The sequence below is a fragment of the Marmota marmota genome, unplaced genomic scaffold, assembly GCF_001458135.2.
Source record: "Marmota marmota marmota unplaced genomic scaffold, marMar, whole genome shotgun sequence".
Taxonomy (NCBI): Eukaryota; Metazoa; Chordata; class Mammalia; order Rodentia; family Sciuridae; genus Marmota; species Marmota marmota.
Window position 1 is genome coordinate 31248747 of NW_025999982.1, and position 19989 is coordinate 31268735.

Here is a 19989-nt window from a genome sequence, read left to right on the forward strand (position 1 = left end):
GACCTTTCCTCCTCTTAGCTTTGTATACTAGCTCTCTAAGCAAGCATCTTAACCTGTGCTTAATGGTTAGCAAGGAGTTTTCACAAGAATTAAAGCCCATTTCATCTCTTTTATGGATATTCCCCATCATATCCAAGAGGAAGAATTCAGAAGCTAAGTATTTGAGTGTATGAGAGATATTTGTCAACTGCCTGCAAATAATATTACTTTCAGTGTGTAATATGTCACAGCAGCTATTGGAAAGGAAGGCGAGTAAAATGACATTAACAAAAAGCTTCTGATTGGATTCTTCATGCCATGGTAGTTTTTACTTAGTTTTATGAAATAATGAACCTTGTGTTCACAATGCCCATTGTGTTTTGATTCATTTTATTAGAGTGGAAATATCCAGGTCACTTCAAAGATTTGCACACATGTTAATGATGTCTATAGAATCAAAATATGCTTGGAAATGGTGCATTGCTATTTTAGTTGATGATGATTTGGACAATAAGGGCTCATCATTTACATAATTTTTGTTTTTTTATCGTAACATCTATTTAATTGCCATCTACATATAGTTTGTTTCAAAATATTTTGAAGTGACTTAAAAGGAATGATACAAGTATATAAAAAGTAATATTTGCAAAGTCAGAGTTCTTTAGAGCACAGGTAATGTGTTATAAAGGAAATAGTACATGCTTATCCATTTGCTACCTGTGAAACTGTAGATGGTTATTTAGCCTCTCTGAGTTTCATTGCCTTCTTTGTAAAATATTTCCATTGCAGCATTGCTGCAATTAATGTTTAAGGTTGAGTACATGATTAAAAGTGAGTTTTCTCATCATCCTTTAAGAGATAGACAAATATCTTTAAAACGTGCATATTTTACCAAACAAAATCTCAAATTTATGTATTTGACTAAGCTACTAATGTGATCTTATTATTAACAACTATCATTAATTGAACACTTACTATGTGCGAAGTTATAAATTACCTTTGTCCAAAGCTTTTTTGTATCCATTATTTTATTTCATCCTTAACAACAAGTCATTTTGGTTCTTCTGTAAGAATAGCTATCTTCTGATTAATGTAAATATGCGTACTAGAGTATCCTGTGAAGAACCACTTTTGAACTTATTATGTGATGAGCTAGTATTACTTCCCATAACATCATTTATAAACCAGAAGTTGCTGGTGTGTCCAAAAGTATATTGCACATGTCTCATTCATGTTCTGTTTTATGTGAATAGCAAGATATGTCTTTCTTATTATTTGTGCTATACAAATCAATGTGTGAATCAAAATTATCTAAGTAATTCAAATAATAATTGCTTCACATGGAGGAATTATTTTGTCAAATATTGTTGAAATTTTGCTATGATTATAAGTAATTATTCATTTCTCCACATATACTGCAATAATATAGATATTGGTATTCTTTGAGAATTTCCAGGTATTCTATTGAAGATTTTTATTTCGGTATTCTTTCATTTCTTTCTAGCAGAAGTTAACTTATCTACATTCTATATTCTGTGGAAGTTTTTTTTTCTTAAATATTATGTGTCTTTCACTTAAAACATTGTATCTCTTGGTTTTTGAAATTATTACAAAAATAGCCATTTAAGATTCTTATTTTTTAATACATTAATACCTTTCATTTATTTGAATTAGCAACATAGTTAGACCCTGTCTCAAAATTAAAAAAAAAATAAAAAGGCTAGGAATGGGGCTCAGTGGTTAAGCACCCCTGGGTTCAATCCCCAGTAGGATTGGGGGAAAGGAAAAGGAAGGTAAGGAAGAGAGAAAGAAAAGAAAAGCCATTAAAGACCAAATCATCAAAATCTCATGATTCCTAAGTAAGAATGTCAGAGTCCAAAGTTTTTATGGCTAAGGAAAAACATCAATATGTTTGTTTTGGAAATTAGGGTGTCATGGGAGGGAAATTCAGGGGAGATGCTAGATGGCAGGAAGAAAAGACGTGAGCTGCTAGAAAAGAAGTTGATGTTTAGTTTACCTTTTTGAGAAATGTGACCACAATTGGAGAAAGTATAAACCAGTAAAAAAGGAGAGTGATTGGTTTAAGGAGAGACTTCAACAACACAATTGTAGGCTAAGAGATTATGCATATAAGTTAATTAAAGGAGGGGAATTATAAACTGACCGAATCAAAAGTAGTTACTACTTTTGGTGATAGAAGTCAGGAGAGTTGTTACCTTTGAGCATACAAAACAGATTGGGAGGCTGGTGATATTCTAGATTTTCATGTGAGTTATAATTACATGGAGGTATTCATTTAAAAAATATATCAAGATTTATTATAATATCTATTGTCAAAATGCATATTTGTAAAAAACTGTATTAAGCTTTACTGTATTTCATGATATATCAATATTTTATCCTCCAAACAAGAGTAGTTAGTGTATATCAAATTCTTCACATGCATGATGTCACTCAATCCTCACAGCAATTCTATGGGGCATGTCTCTTAATGTCCTTGACTCACAGATGTAGAAAGAGAAGCATAGACATTTTAAGTAACAACATGTAAATGAAGCAGTCAGTGTGTTACTCCAGTGTGACAGCAGGGCTCAGATCTCCTGGTCACTATTATATGGTCTCCTGTTAGAGGAAAGGCTTCATTGGAAAGGAAGGATCAGGGATTGGGAGAAATTCCAAGATGGGAAGCATAGGGAATATGAGGATATTAAAACCATGGATGGTCTCTCCCTCATCAATGATATAGGAGGCAAGGCCATTTAACAGGATATGGGGGATATTGAGATTTGGGAAAGGTAAAAAAAAGAAAGATTATGAGGACAGAATTATGAAATGAGTAAAACACATTGTGAAAAGGCAGCATATGGTAGCTATGGAACTGTTCAAGCTATGGGATCAGATGCCCTATTTTAACCCCTGCAACCCATTCATGAACCATGTGATACTGATCAAGCTACTTGATTTCTTCAAACCCTCATGCAAATGGGCGTGGTTATCATCTGACCACATTTCATTCTGTTTTATATTGTTAGGAAAATCCTCTATCCTGTTTTCCAGGGTTTAATCCTCTCTCTGACTTAGAGTCTAGGGGGACTGCATTGAATATTTTTATCAATTTAGGGATGATTGACATTAATATAGTATTGAGATTTTTAGTACATATACATATTAGTATTTTTTCCATTATTTCATGTCTTTTGTGTTTTTCTATTAAATTTTATAATTTGTTACATGAAACTCCTGCCCATTTTTGTTCACTGTAATTGAAAGTACTTTATACTGCTTGGTTTTATTATGCATAGGATCTTTGCTTTTATCAAATAGTTTGCCCCTAGCAATTTTGCTTTATATTTTTAGTTTCTTTTCTTAGCTTCTGATCCCTAATATTTTCAAAAATTAAACCCTTCATAAGATAATTCCCCAGTCCCATCTTAATTAGTACTTCCATTACCACCCCAACACCCTTCAATCACCTAGGCTATAACTTCTTTCCCATCCTAAGTCAGTTAAAATCAGTTAAACCTTCCCTCGGCATCTTCTGAATTTGGCCACACAGTGAATTCACTATCAATCACCTATTCTCTTTTTCCTTATGACTTGGTCACTTTAGTGTAGGTGGGAGGGAGCAGAGAGATGAATGTGTCATGCTTAATTATAAATTTCATATTGCATTTTCTAGATCATTGCTGATATTTAAGAAAATCAAGTTTTTATATTGATTTTGTAGTTTAGGAAATAAAAGGTTTGCATTTTGATCTTGAATCTAGCCACCTTGTTAGTTTTTTTCTTTATTTCTAATAATTTAAAAAATGTATTCTTTTGGATTTTCTAATAAGAAGGTATATTATGACAATATTGTCTTTTCCTTTCCTATTGATCTTTCTTGCTTTCTTGTCTATTTTAGAATGTTAGACATAATGGTGAAGATCCCCCTCTTTTTCATGATTGGGATGGGACTTCTAATATTCACCATTAAATATTACTTTCATTGTTTTGGAGAGAAAGTCTTTATTAAGTAGGAATATTCACTTCTACTCGTAATTTGCAAAGAACATTTCTTAATGAAAAGTTGAGTTTTGAATTTTATAAAATGTTTTCACATTTGTTGATGTGATCACATGGTTTTCTCTTCCTTAATCATTAATGTAATAAATTATATGGAGGTCATTTTAAATGTTGAATCATAGTACATTAATAGAAACACTCTGATTTGATACTAATTTATTATCCTTTTACTGTGTTTCTGGGTTCCATTTTTTTAATTTGGCTCTTTAACATTTAGTTGATAAATGAAAGTGGCTTATAATTTTTTTTGCTCATTTTGGCATCAATGTCATGGTAACATCCTTAAAAATGACTTGGATAGGTCTATTATTTTTCTTTGTCTGGAAATGTTTTATAAAATGGAAATTTTATATGTTGATTTAGTTTGTCTACTAAATTCTTCTGAATTTTTGTCCTTTTTAAAGAATTGCTTCTTTCTTTTTCATTTAGTTTTAACTAAGGTTATTAGTTTTATCACTGGGGCAACTTTAATAATCTGTAGTTTTTTAGAAGAATGTCTATTTTATGTAACTTTTCAAGTTTGCATATAGATAGAATACATGCTATCCTTTTATCACAATGTTTACCTTTTTGCCCACCTTTAAAAATTAAAAAAAAATGCTGTAACTTGGTACCCATTGATCAACTTATTTTCATTCCTTCCTATCTCTCCCCACTCCCCCAGCCTTTAGTAACCAGCCTCTACTCTGTTTCTGTTAGATGAACTTTTTATTCATGTATTTATTTATTTTTGGCACTGTAAGTTAAAACCATAAGGGTTTTACCACTGAATCATATCACAGTCCTTTTCATTTTTATTTTGAGACAGTGTCTCACTAAGTTGCTTACGGGCTCACTTAGTTGCTGAGGCTGACCTGGAATTTGTGATCCTCCTGCCTCAACCTCCCAAGCCACTGGGATTACAGGCGTGCTCCACCACACCTGACTAGAAGAGATGAATTTTTTAGAATCCCGATATGAATGACATCATGAAGTATTGGCCTTTCTGTGCCTACTTTAACATAACATAATATCTCCGAGTTCCATCCATGTTATTATAAATGCTATGATTTCATCTCTTTATGAGTGAATATTATTATACTATGTAGATGTACCACATTTTCTTTATATATTAATTGGTTGGACATTTAGGTTGATTCCATTTCTTGGCAATTATGAATAGTGCTGCAGTGAACCAGGAGTGCAGCTGTCTCTTTGACAAACTTATTTCATTTCCTTTGGATCTATAGCCAAAAGTGGGATTGCTGGATCCTATGACATGTCTATTTTTAAGCTTTTGAGGAATTTTATTACTGTTTTAATAACTATTGAGCCATTACAGTGAAATAGCATAAATATGTTCTGGTGTTCTACTGCATGATGGGGGTGACTATAGATGTTGATAATGTCCTGTATGTTTCTAAAATGCTAAAAAGAAATTTTGAATGGTTTCACTGCAAAGGAATAATAAATGTTTGAGTAAAAAGCTATGTTTATTTTAATTTGAGCATTAAACAAAGTATGTGTGTGTGTATGTGTGTGTATGTGTATATATATAAACATATATGTACATATATATAAACATCACATGGTGGCCCATAAGTATGTACAATTTTGATGTGTCAATTAAGAAAAGTAAAACAGAAAGAAATCACAGTTGCCAAGGCTTAACTACTTTATTGACTTTTTTAGATTCAGTATGGGTTTTATAGATAAATTTTATGGTACCTTTACTTCTCCATTTTTTAAGTTTCTGATTTTATCTTTTATAAATCCCTTCTTCTGATTTTTAAGCTAAACAAATGTCTTCATGTTCTCTTGTTTTCTATATATTCAGGGTATAAAAATTCTGAATATAATTATAGTAAAATCTTACAAGTTTTGATATATAAATTTCCCTGTTATTCAAAATTATAATTTATATTTTTCATTTAAAAATCATTAATATTTTAAAAGCTTTTTCTACCCTGAGTTGAGAATTATAACTTTAATTTTTAATTTCATTGTATTATGAAAATATTCTATATGTTATAAACTTTCTTGGACTTATTTAATCACTTTCTGTTATAGGACTAGTTACCTTCTGAAAATGCTCCATTTGTATTTTGAAGAAATGTGCATACTCTTATGTATATTACAAAAAAAATATTAATCTCTTTTTCTGGTTGTGTTATCCTAATTGTTCATTTGTTATATTAGCCTCTGCTTTTCTGTGGCTAAGAGCTGTATCTTAAGTCCCTGATTATAATTTTAGTTTGATAGTTTATTCTAGTTTCCTCAGTTTTTGTTTCATTTTCTGTGAAAAATGGTTACTGATTTCATAGAGATGTGTTTCTTCTGAATCTTCTTCATGGTCTGCTCCTTTTATCACCATGAAAAGGCCCTCTTCATCTTTTTTAATGGGTTTTCCAATATTAACATTGTAGCATTGGAATTTTGCATATTAACATTTGCTTAATTAATTTCTTTTCATTCCTTCATTCTGTCTTCCTGTGTCACTGGGTTTGAGGGATGTCTCATAAGTACATTTCTGAAACTGGATTTTTAAATCCAATATGAAAGTTTTTTCAATCTTTTGCAGTGAATTTAAGCATCCCTTAATTTGTAATTTATGATGTACTTGGGATTATTTTGCTCTTTTATTTTTTTGTATTTATGATTCTTTCTAGTTTGTTGTTCCTTTACCCACCTTTAATTGGAGGAATAGAAGACTGCTTTTAGTTCCATTTTTCCTCTGCTATTTTACAAATATATAATTTGTTTTTACTTGTTGTGTTTTCCTTAACATTGTTAGCATGTATGTTCAGACATATTTATTCTATCATCTGGAGTTAATCAATATCTCTAATATGCCTGAGTAAAAGGAAAATTAACATAATTTTGTCTTCCTCTGCATCTTGTAACTCTCACCTCTCACATCTTTGAACTCTCACTGATATTATTTTGAATTTAATATCCAGGTGGCTACATTTATAAAATTATATATGTATATATATTTAAGTGAAGGTTTACTTAGTTGCACATATTTTATTTCTTTCTTTGCTATCTATTACATCTATCACTTCTTTTATCTCATTTCCTCCTCCTGGAGTTCTTCTGAGTGGTTTACATTGTTCAGCAATTCTTACAGAGAAAATCTTAAAAGAACTAAACTTCACAGTTCCTTTTGGTTTTAAAAATATCTTTATTTCTGCCTCTCACTTGAATAATAGTTTGGCTGGGTGTAGAATTCTAACTTCAAAGTTATTTTCCTTAGAATGTCGAGGCTATTATCCCTTTGCCTCATTGTATCCTGGGTGGCTTACAAGGAGTCTGATGTCAATCTGATTCTTATTTCTTTGTAAGTAATCTTTCTTTTCATTCTGACAGCTTTAAAGATATTTCTCTGTATTCTTCATGCTCACAAATTTCATCACAATATATTTAGGTACACTTGTGTATATGTGTGTTTCATCATCTATCCCAGAGCCAAGAGAAGTTTTAAAGTTCTGAGAAATTTTCCCATAATATTTCTTTTAATTCTGCCCTTCCCTCTATTTCTCTATTTCTTTCTTCTGGAAGTACTTAAAATATATTTTAGGACTTTGGTGTCATTCATATAATGTAACTCTTTCCAACTTTCTGCATCTTCATCTCTGTTCCCAACACCTCGTTTTGGACTTCAGTGTCCATCTTCAGTCTGTTCTCATCTGCTTTTGGTTTCTATCAGATTTCTCACAGTCTTTGGTTCAACACCACTTATACTTCCTTTCTTGTCAGTTATTTTTTAAAATATCTCTTCTATTATCTCTAAGGATCTGGGATAAAGGATGTAGACAAGCATGCTATATATGAACAATGCTCAGTTTAACAACCTAAATCAGCTTTCTTCAAGTTTATAATATTTGTCAGTAACACTTATTAGTGGTGATACTGAGGAGACCAGACTAGGGTTTAACAAGACAGGAAAAGCAAAGAATTAATGACAGACTTGAGGTTCCATTGAGTTTCATGTTCAGAACTGTGAGCTGTCAAGACCCTTCTAAGGTAAGATCCAGGAGTACACACACAAGAGCTGCAGAAGGAAAAACTATAAGAGCCAAGTTCATCATGGTGGGTTCATTCATGGTAATAATGAACAGGTGTCAAGACATGAACCTGTTTTAGAAAAGGAGGATGGAAGTTTTTAAGTGCAAAAGTTGAAAGTTTTTAAGGGCAAAAGCCCCAGTACTGAGGAACTTATGGGATGTTTAATCTTTGGGGGTTGCTGATGTGGAATTTAGGTTATGTGGGGGAAAAGGCCAAAGAATTCTGAGCCCAGAACACTGGAATGACAACTCCTGTGGAAGCAGATGTGTCGTTTGTGGAAAATTGCAGAAGTCATCGGAAAATTGCTAATTATAATAATTATTTGAAACATATTATTGACATTATTACAACTTAGCAAATATAGCTTTCAGAAGAAAATCAATGTGTGTTTCCATCTGTCAAGTATTTGCTTTTATACTGTTTCTTCAAGTGATTATGAAGCAAAATGTAATCCCTTTTTCTGTTTCTCAGGAACATAGATTTTGCTGTCCTCTTCTGAGGTTAGTTTTGTGATTTTAGACCCCTCTAGTCCACACGTACAATCCTTTAAATTAAGACAGCTGATCTCCAACTTAGAGCACATTCAAGACATCTGAAGAGTCATCTGGCCATACTACAGTGCCACTGATTGCAGGCAGAAACAGGCCATACTTTAGTTACCATTCATTCTCCTCGTAGGCTGTGACTTATATTATTTCCAGAGAGACATGAATTTTTGAAATAAATGCCACTAGCTCCAAATTAAATCTTCTCCAATTTCTATTAGTATTAAAGTGATGGACTTCCAAGTAATAAACACAATAGAAAAAAAGCAGATTAAAAATCTCTGTATTCAGGTATTGAGTACTTCATCGTTTTTGATAAAATTTTAGTGCATTCAGCACTTAGGGTCTACCATTCAACATTTTTACATTGTTTGATATAATCCCTTATTGATGGTGTTTAAATGGACAAGGAATGCATTGCTAGCACTTAAAATTGAGATAATACAAATTGGGGGAAGAAAATGAAATGTAAATTATAAAGCATAACTAGTCCTAGATATTGACTGGAAAAATTATCTTGAGTTTCAAATTGGGATCAGAGACTGTAGATCAGTGGTCAGAATAGTCAGCCTGTAGATCTTTAAACCTTAACTTGGGGGGAAAGTCCCAATGTCTCAAGTATAGAAGAAGTCATAATTGGTTAAACCTTCTACATTATACTTGAGACAGGAGCAAAGGAGTGGGGAAGAGCATATGGAAATCCATGGCTTTATGGTACTGATACTTGACATCTTTACGAGCATAAACATAAGGACTAAGCAGATATAAGTACTGCCTGAAATAAGGTATCACATGCTGAAAATGGTACCACCTTTTTAAGTGCTATTTATCATAATAATGCTAATAGTATCATTCGTTGAGTATTTGCTGTATGCCTAACACAGTGTAGATTATCTCTTATCACTGGAACAGCCTGGTGAGATAAGCATGAAAAAGTTCTTCATATGGGATTAAAAGAATTGGGAAGCTAAATTAATACCTGGTAAATTGCAAAAGAATAAGTAACTAAGATGAATAACGTTGGCCCCAAAATAAAAATTCTAATAAGGTTCTCCTTTAGCATTAGATTGAATTGGAGGTAGGAGGATGAGGATCCTATTTTTATTTACTTGCTTGCGTTTTTTAATAATTTTTTATTTTTTAATTTTTAATTTTTTTTAGTTTAGTTTCTTTGGTTGATTTCAGTTTCTGGAAACAGCAAGACTGAGACTGACAAAGGAAGAAGTTAGTTCTGTTGCTTGTTCTTGTCTGTGACAACTTGCCTTTCAACAAGATTTTACACAAGGAAATTGTACCAATAGTGAAATATTTAGCAGGATTTACCAAAATGAAGCTGCTTGTCTTTTGCAAATAAGTCACAACTAATGGTTCACATATTTAGAATGATTAAGTTGTATGAAGAAAAATATCTATGAAGTCATGCCTGTGTATTATGAGTGACCCAATTAGCTTTTCAAAATGACTGGATTAAGACACATGTTGCAATGTAATAATACTGAAGCAGAGTATTAAGTAATTTAAAATACATATGTTATTTTTGTTCTAGGCTATTAGCCAAACCTCATTTTGTACTTTGCTGTTGTATCATGAATATCACGCATGTATAAAAGCAAAGAAAATTTTCCTTTTGAAAGGCTGTTACTCTTGCAAATGTAATCTTAACATCAACCCAGACAAAACAACAAAGAAGAATTCTTGGGTAAAAAGGAAAGATAAAGACTGTAGCCAAAATAATCATGTAAGATGTCTGTAACTTAAATTAAACCAAAGAAAAGGACCATTCCTGTAATTATATTTCAAGAAAAATTTTAAAGTAAAGCAGTAATTTTAATCTCCCTTGAGTTCAAATTTACATTCCTAGTTCTCATAAAAGAAATCAAACACACAAACGAATTAGGACACATATTTTGTTCTGTCAAAGGGACCATAGGCAGCATAGACTGCCCGACTTCTAATTTCTGTAAATAATTACATGGCACTAAGAAAAAGTGAAGGCTGAGCCAGAGATTTAGAACCCTCTGCAGGACACCTGCGTCCCCACCACAGTCCAGTGTGAGTCTGTTCTTTGTTTCCACAGAGCATCTGTACAACTACCACAGCATTTTTGCACTTTTTCTTCCTGGCTTCCTTCTGTTGGGTTCTGACTGAGGCGTGGCAGTCATATATGGCTGTAACTGGAAAAATTAGGACACGGCTTATAAGGAAACGCTTTTTGTGCCTTGGATGGGGTAAGCATATTACATACCCTTTCAAGCTCTTCTTAAATGACTTCAAGCTTCTGTACCCTGAAGCAGTACAGTGATTATCCACAGGCTGCTTTGTGTCTAATTTTATATATGAAGTAGAAATATATGAGGGCCGTCACATTTGAACATGCATTGGTCATCTGGAACTCTAAGAAGGCAACAGTGCCTGCAGAGTGTGAAATGAGACCAGAGATGGAAAGTTCTCTGATAATACTTTCTGAAAATGTAATGTCTTAAGTTTTCAGGACATGATTCTTCACTAGCATGTTCTCCCCTCCCCAAACTAAGAGTTCTATCCCAAGAAATCTCAAAACAATTAAAGAATACACCTATTCATGTCATAGACAGAAAGCCATTAAAAAAATCAGTGAAATCTCATGTGTAATCGGTGGGGTCCTCAAAAGTATAAATAGAATTGCAAACAGATTTCATTATTTCTTTGCTTGTTTTTATTGGGAAATTTTTCTTTCAAATCGCTTTATGACAGACATCTTGAAGGTTTACACATTTCATAGGACCATTTCTAATGAGAGCCTAATTTTAAAAGCTGGTTTTAGAAAAAGCCCAGGAATTTTCTTGTCTGTCTTTGATTAAAACACCTACACTAAAATAACTGAGGAATCTTAGACCAAATACTCAATAAATAACTAGTGTATAAGAAGTTGAGAATAGGTTAGTGAGATCCAGGGAAATTACCGATTAGTGGGCTTATTAAAATATGAGAATAATTCATGCTGAAAAAAGATTAAAAATAATTAAAGATTATCCCTGGTTTCAGTATGAGTCTATATATGTTTAACAAGTGTATCAGTACTTGGGACAGGAAGGCAGTTAAGAAAAGCTGAAGGAAGTTTTCTACTTAAAATTTCATAAAATTTGTCTAGACTCCATGACAAAGATCATCCAAAGTGAACTACTATTGATTAAGGGAACATTTTTGTCATTTGTTAGACAAATTGTCATTATTAGAAATACAGAATGCAAGTAAAAGACCAAAATTCTTAATAAAGAGTGGTGATTTATTTAACATGGTTACTCAAGATCTTGAGGAGAGTGTTGGCAGCAGTTCTCCACATATACAGCTAATATATATAGGTAGCAAAAATTTACACCGATGGGCAGAATAGTGGCATGTGTGTTTTAGTCTGGACAATGTGACATAATGAATTTTGAAAAGATATATATACAAATTCAAATCATATAAAACAAAGACTATTCATCATTTAGTTATTACTCAAGGGAGAATTGTTTTCTAATGAACTTGGTCCAGTCAACCAAAAAGTCAACAAATCACATGCTGAATAAAGGATGAGGAGGGTGGAGATGAGGAGGATACTACATACACAATTTATATTATATATGGAGTCATCAGTATTTGGTCAAAAATGTGATAGGTCCCTCTGAGATGCTCTCCATAGTTCTTGTCATTATACCTCACAGATGAATGGGATGGCACTAGAGAAGGCTCCCAGAAGAAAATGAATAGTAAGAAATATGGGAAATGGTAGGAAGAAAGAAAACATAAAGAGGGGCACAAAAGGATGATTTGGTGATAGGTTTTTTAATCTGAAAGGCAAACATGATGTTCCTGAAAAGAAGGCACAACTGAAACTTAAACAAACAAACAAACAAAAACTTTAAATAACAGATTAGATTGAACTTTTATTCATCAAAATAAAGGGAAATTCTTTCATTAAACTTGAATGAGATCATAAGTGATTCACATAAACTAAAATAAATTGTAAATTCAGAAATGGTGCAGATATGCAGGTAATTAAACTTCTTGTTCCCACATTTTTGTTATTATAAGTAAATTATAAAGAAAATGTTAATTGATAAGGTTTACTTTTTCTATCTTAAGTACAATTTGACATGGATCAATAATATGTGGCCAGATGAATGTTCCACTTCTGTAAAATTCCATCACACCAGAACATCTAGTTTTTGCCTGTCAGATTTTATAACTATAAATTTCCTTTATAACTGTGTAAACCCCTAGGGAAAAAATAACTTAAAAGATACCCTAAATCTCTGTTATTACTTCCCTTTAAACTTGTGTCAAATGTGGTGGTAACCTAGCAACATCAAGGAAGTGCACCAAGTTGAAATACCAGCTGTCGTTCTCATATTTGGCACTTGAAAGAAAGTTTGTAATGGAAACATACTTTGTGAGGTGATTCATCCAAAGGTAGTTGCTCTGATTTGAACATCTAGAGTTTGATCTGGCTTTTCTAGGGCCAGTATGCACAGTGGCTATTGCTGAATATGAAGTGTGACATTGCTCTTCTTGCAGGTTTGCCAGCATTAGTAGTGGCCACATCAGTGGGCTTCACCAGGACGAAAGGATATGGCACAGATCACTAGTAAGTCCATCCACAGTGATAAATCATGTTAAAACTAAGCAAGTCATCAAATAGGCCCCAATCGTCTTGAGTGACACTGCTGTGGCTTGTATTTTGTCATTGAGTTATTAATGAGGAACAATGTGAGCAACAAAATTTAAGGGAAAAGTACCATGGTACTGTTCAGAATCCTCCTTTCATTTTCTCATTTCTTAATAAGATAGGTGTATTTGGCTTTGAAATATTTCAGTATTTACTGTTCATGTTGAAACTCAAATACTTTTTTTTTCAGAAATAGATAAAAAAAAGCCTTGACATATTTACCTTTTAGAATGTGATTCTGCACTGAACTTCTAATAACATTATGATAATATATATTGTTATTAACCAATAAGTTTTTTTTTGTGTTAGTTCAAGTTTTGCTGTTGTTTAGGGTCATACATGTTTGATATTATAAATCAGGGAAAGTAAGAGACTCCATGTGAGAAAATACCTGGGCTAGAAGAAGTTAGAAGGGAGAAAAGCAGGTAATAGCCCATCTTATACTTTGAGATCTAAAAAATTCTTTGAGAGAATTTAAAGTTTATATTTGATATTTCAGATTTAAAACAATGCATTTTCATACATTACTGCATCTACTCTCATTTTGAGGAGACAATTGAGAGATGTGGAAAGAGTGTGCATCTTATTAAAGGCTTACGTTTTAAAATGTAATGTTCTATTTAACTGCCTTCAGGTTTGAGGCAGGATTCACTGCTAGTTAGGCCAGCTGGTGGGTTTATCTATATTGGGAGGATGCCAAGGGACTTCACTCCACCTGCCAATCCAAAAGAAACTTTCTAAGAGTTTAAATAGCTCATGTAATCAGAGCACTTATTTTTCTTATGCAGTCTATATTGTTGAAAAAATTCTGATAGCATCTATAGTAAAGCATTGTTTACTATAGCACTATTACCTTTAAATCATTACTTTTTACAATAACATGATGATTTTGGTACTGATGAATTCCTATATTGTGAATATGAAAACAAGTGTGATTATAAATGTTATGGTTCCTACTTTCAAGGAGTTATCAATTAAAGCCAAATATAATATAACAAGTCATGTATTGATCTTAGGACTACAAATTTTCTTCATAGTCATGTAAACCCTAGGAGAAAAAATAACTTGAAAGGTACAACAGCACCTTAAAAGACAAACTAAATCTCAGTTTGGAGATTTGCTCACACAAAAATATAGTAGAAATTTGGTGGTAGCTTCAGAGACACCAAATTAAAGTGTTTTTTCAATCTTTTTCTCCAAGTATTTTTTAATATAAAAAGGGGTATTTTAGTTGTCTACCTCAAAGTAAGAAGATAAAATTTTATCTTTCTGCTGTTAATGGCAAGGAGCAATAACTAAATGCAGACTTTTAATAAATACACACAAATGATGAACATACATATTGGTATATGAACTTGTATGTGTATATATGTAACTACTAGATTTAAATTTAAGGTATAAATTATAAATTTAAGGTCTAAATTATATACAGGTATAAATTGAACAAGGTATAAATTAAGATTTAATTTATATAAAGTAACATTTATCCTATTAACTATACAGTTATATGTGTCTTAACAAATGCATTTCATGTTACTATCACCACAATCAATATAGTTTTTTGTTCTAACAGATGTAAAACAGTTGTTGTGTAATGCTACTTTTTGTTATTGTTGCTCTGCTGTGTTGGAAATTGAACCAGGGCCTCATGCATGCAAGCAAGCTTTACCACTGAGCCATATCCTCTGTCCTAATTTCATTTTTGAAAGCAGCTCACCAATTTTGTGGATGGAGAAAAAGTAGTGTAAAAACCAGGTGCATGAAATTGTGGGCATGGCTCTACATCAGCAGTGTAAAAATAGTCCCTCACACTTTCCTTATGTCTATTCTCCTGGAAAGTGAATGTGCAGATATGTCACCTGCAGAGCCTCCAGGGTTGAGCCCTATGGCCCCTTCATTGCCTTCTGCTGCAAGAGACTGAACTTTCAGTCTCTGAGTTCACCCATGTGGGTCCTATCTCTCTCAATGCAAATTGACATCTCTTCATGAATTTAGTCCTTGAAACAAACATAGTTGTACTTATTTTTGTTCAAAAAATTATCAATAGTGAGTTTTCTTAGTAGTCTTGGAAACAGTAAAATTAAAAAAATAAAGCATACAACTATAGATTATCTACTTCCTGTAATAATGTCTTTTAAACCAGTTTCTCCTGATATCTCAATGGACTCAAGGAAAAACAGGTAAATAGCACATCTAAGACTCTACAAACATACTGTTCTTGCTTTAAATTATATTTTAAAATTTTTCCATAAGGAAAATAAAATAGCATTTTGTAATTTTTAAGTAATAATCACCTTTATAATGAAAGTAAATGCAGAAATCTCATAAGAGTAATTTGTCTAAAATGTATAAACTGTTTGAAAGTAAGGCCTTATAACAGAAATTTCTCCTCAGTGAGAGGTCCACAGTATATCTCACTTGAAAAAGCTCCAATTGTAGCTTTTTCTTCATCTTCTATGTAGTTATTTTCTTAATTACAAATCTTTGAAAGGTGTCAACATTTCAGGGCCAAATGTATAAATTACTTGTATCATGCTTTTGTGGTCTGATACTTATCACTAATTTCTGTTAGTTTTTCTCTAATGTTATTTCAGCTGCTGGCTTTCTCTTGAAGGAGGGCTGCTGTATGCTTTTGTTGGACCTGCAGCCGCTGTTGTCCTGGTAAACATTGAAAACTACTTATTTACTTTCTTAGCCGGAAGACTTAATTTGGTTCAATTAGAGTGGCAATTTTGATAAAGTATTTGCTGTGCACAAATTTTAATGTTCAATGAACTGTTACTGTGCTTTGAATATCAATTGCTTTCAGTTCTTTAATACTCTAAATATTCATATTTTAAATACTGAAGAATATTAAATTGGGGAGTATGGTATTTCTCTTACAGTCATTTTAGACTTGTGAAGAACTTTGAGTTTTAATTAATTCTTACTCTTCAAAATATAGAGCCTCATTATTTATTATCATTTATTACCTTTTTACTATTGGTACAGTATATATAGTTATTAATAGGGAGATTTCTTCAAGGCTGTTACTACCAAATATCAAATATATTTCTTAACCTCAATGATACTGATATTTTGGACTGGATATTCCTTTGATGTGGGGTCTGTCTTGTGTATTTTAGGATGTTTAGCAACATCCCTCTCCTCTACCTTGCACATTCCTGTAGCATCCTCTAGTTATGGCAATCAAAACATCTCCAGATATTTCTGATGTTCCCTGGCTCTTAAACACAGGAGGGGGGGGAAAGAAACATTTAGCCAATTGATTCTCCTTGGAATCACAAAACACTTCCTTAAATCCTTAATTTTTTTTTTTTTTTTGGTACCAGGGATTGAACCTGGTGTGCTTAACCACTGAACCATATACCCAACCTTTTCTATTATTTTTATTGAGATAAGGTCGCTTAGGGTTTCACTAAGTTGCTGAGGCTGACTTTGAACTTGAAATCCTCCTGCCCCGGTCTCCTGAGTCACTGGGATTATAAGCATGTGCCACTGTGTCCAGCCTTAAATCTTTTAATTATGGTAATGTGAAATTCCCTACCAATCTCTCTCTCTCTGAGGTTATTAATTATAAATATTACTTGTCTAGACAATATCTGGATATAATAAAAGAGGAAAGAAATGGTCTTCATTAAATACAATGATTCATATCACTGTACAATTAGAATTCTAGTTGGAAAATTACTGTTTGGCTTGAAAAATTAATACAAAAAATTGGAAGCTCATGACATTTTTCTTAATAACTCTGATATTTGAGTTTTCTTCCTTTCAAGTTTGTTCTCCCTCCTCTAAGCTGTAGGAAGGAGAGGAAATTGTTCCTGTTTTCTAAGGGGGGGAGGGATAAAAACACTCTAGGCATGATGTTAGAGAAGACCATAGGGAAATCAAAACCATTAGACACATTTTTGTCTGCTGCTTTGAATTTTTATTTAATCAATAGAAACATTTCCCTAAGCTACTAGGTTAATATACATATAACCCTAAAATGAAGAAATAAAGAGTATGTGTATAATTGAAACACCAGAGAAAGGCCTTTGGAGTAGTCATAAATTCCCTCCTGAGTAAGTTGTAAATTAACAGAATCCGTGGAATGTACATTTTCTCTTAGTGCAAATAATGAGAAGTACAAAGATGAATAAGTGTTCTCTTGATTAACTGCTATCTTGTCAGTGAAGAGAGACACCTCCTAAGTCCCTACTTAACAGATGTGCTTTGACTCTTCTTTACAACAACAATTTAACAGATTTCAGCTTTATATTCACCATTTGCAATGGCAGAGAGGCCAGGATTACATTGATATTCTATTGCTCAGGGATCATGGAGGGTGAGAGGCAAGGAAAACAAAAGGAAAAAAAAACCCGTACTTTTCCTTGATTATTTTGGTTTCCCCATTGGACGGGTTTCCTTTATCAAGAGGTATTGATAGGTTAGAAAACCAAGGGTGCCTATCATGATATACTGCTGCTACAAACAGATGTTTGTCTGTGTGGCTTTTTACAACCTAACTTGAGAAAGAAAATTTTCATTTCAGCTGTCTTAATGCAAAAGGACTTTTAAGTGAGAGTAAGAGCCTTGGAAAGGAATTGATGAGCAATGCTCACTAGACAGTATTTTAAGAATTGATGCTCTCTGTCCCCTAAAGGTTCTAGATAGCTGAAAAGGCTTTCTCTTGCCTGGAAAAATAGTGCAACAACACTTTTCCCATCCCACAAGAGGGAACAGCTACCCAGTGTGAGGAATGTGGTCATTCTGTATTCCCTGCTTAGCACTCTTGGTTTCCCACAGCTCACCCTAGCCTCACGCCCTGAGATGCAAAATCTTTTAGCTCTTAAGCGTAGGGTAAAACTCATTAAGCCAATTGATTTTATTTAAGTTTTTTTTCAAAAAATAATACCAAATTGATATAGTATGGTACCATTTAAAAGTAAGGCAATTGAAGGTTAATTTCCCCAGTGTTAACTGCAAATCATAGGAATTAAAGTACTTGGTGTACTTTAAAACTTACAGTAACACACCACTGTTAAATTGTTCTATATGCCTTTATGCACTTAATTAAAAGGTTTGAGAAGTGCTTAATATCACTACTTTTGTGACTATAGAACTCTACAGTGGTTTTAAATTGATAAAACAGAGACCGAATTCCCTTCAAAATTATTGAAAGGTCAACTTTGTTTCTGTTTGACAGGTCAACATGGTGATTGGCATTTTGGTATTTAATAAACTTGTTTCCAGAGATGGGATCCTAGATAAAAAGCTCAAACACAGAGCCGGGTAAGCTGCAATTGGTGGATTTTGAAGGTTCTTTGCCAGTGAATATCATAATCCAATTCCAAATCCTTGTTGACTGCATTTGACTGTGCCTCAAATTCTGTTCTTGATGTCCCAGTGTGTTTGGTGGATTGTGCCTAACGTTTCTAATGTTCTCTTCTTAAGTAATATGACCAAAAACCTCAAAATGATTTAACAGATTATTAAGAAAGTCTAGGTTTATTTGACTGTGTTGCCAGCTTGTCAGTTAAGAAGATTAAATGTTCAGGAAGGCTGGACTTAAAATAGTTGTCCTTAAGTAAGGATTTTCAAAGCCCTTCTACTTTTGGTCACAAAGTACAGGAGGGTAGATGGAACACAGTGTCACTATGTGACATGACTGAGCTAGGACAAGCAAACCCAAATAGTACAATAATACTGCATTTTCTTTGATTAATTGTAGATACCAGAAAAAAAAGTCTTCACTTAAGAGAATTACCTAGTCAAATGTTATTCTTGTCTTATATTTTCATTCTTTATGACATGATTTTGACCCTAATTTGCTAGCAAGAGCTATTCATAATTTTCACTTGCATATTTTAACCACTTATAAAATTTAGAAAAGGATCTACCTTAATTTTGCTGTTATTACAGTATCTCCCTATCAAATGACTTAACATTCATATGCAGATTGATAGCACCTTTTCAAGGTTACATCATCACCTCATCATAAACATTTATAGAAACTTGAATGAAATACTAATGCCTTTAATTTTCCCCCTGTGTCTATAAAGTTTATAGTTTTCACCTTTCTGTTAAATGGCATCATCATTGAAAACTTGTCTATGTAATAGTTTGTTTTTTAAATAATTTAGGGTATTATTTAATAGTGACAGTATTTGATTGGCTCCTGATGAGAGCTTTAAATCCTTTGGTTTTTACAATCTATGCAATGATTTATAAGGTAAGATAGACCAAGTATCTAAACTAGTAAATAGCCAACTCTAATGGCTTTCAATATAAAATTTTAATGTTATTCATATCGAACATTGAAACTGCAGTGGAATAAAAAAAACATCATTGGAGTTCCTTCTTGAGGGAGGGTCACTTCTCAGAGACAATTGCACTACAGATTAGTCCCATGGCATCCTTAAATAGAAAGGCATCTACTTAGTATAGATACTTGGACATGAACCTTTCACAAGATTATTGTTGTTAATCTGCCACATATGGTTGAAATTTAAGTCCAAATTAATCATAAGAATAAATTGATCATACCGACTACTGGGTATAGAAACTCAGCTCTGCTATGATGGTATAAACTTACATAATTTAAACAAAATAGTTGGGGTTGGTTTAAGTGCTTAGGATAAGGCTTCGAATCAAAACCATATTCAATATTCAGCTCTG

General features: G+C 32.8%; 1 protein-coding gene across 3 annotated transcripts in view; it reads left to right on the plus strand.

Annotated features, from left to right (window-relative positions):
- The window catches only part of Adgrb3 (adhesion G protein-coupled receptor B3), a 673514-nt gene that overhangs the window by 604449 nt on the left and 49076 nt on the right, over positions 1 to 19989 (plus strand). For all 3 annotated transcript variants that reach the window (XM_015487894.2, XM_015487895.2, XM_048805610.1), the window contains 4 exons: positions 10714 to 10864; positions 13176 to 13245; positions 15921 to 15987; positions 18518 to 18603. In XM_015487894.2, the coding sequence (XP_015343380.1) occupies positions 10714 to 10864; positions 13176 to 13245; positions 15921 to 15987; positions 18518 to 18603 (374 nt within the window). The remainder of the gene's footprint in view (positions 1 to 10713; positions 10865 to 13175; positions 13246 to 15920; positions 15988 to 18517; positions 18604 to 19989) is intronic.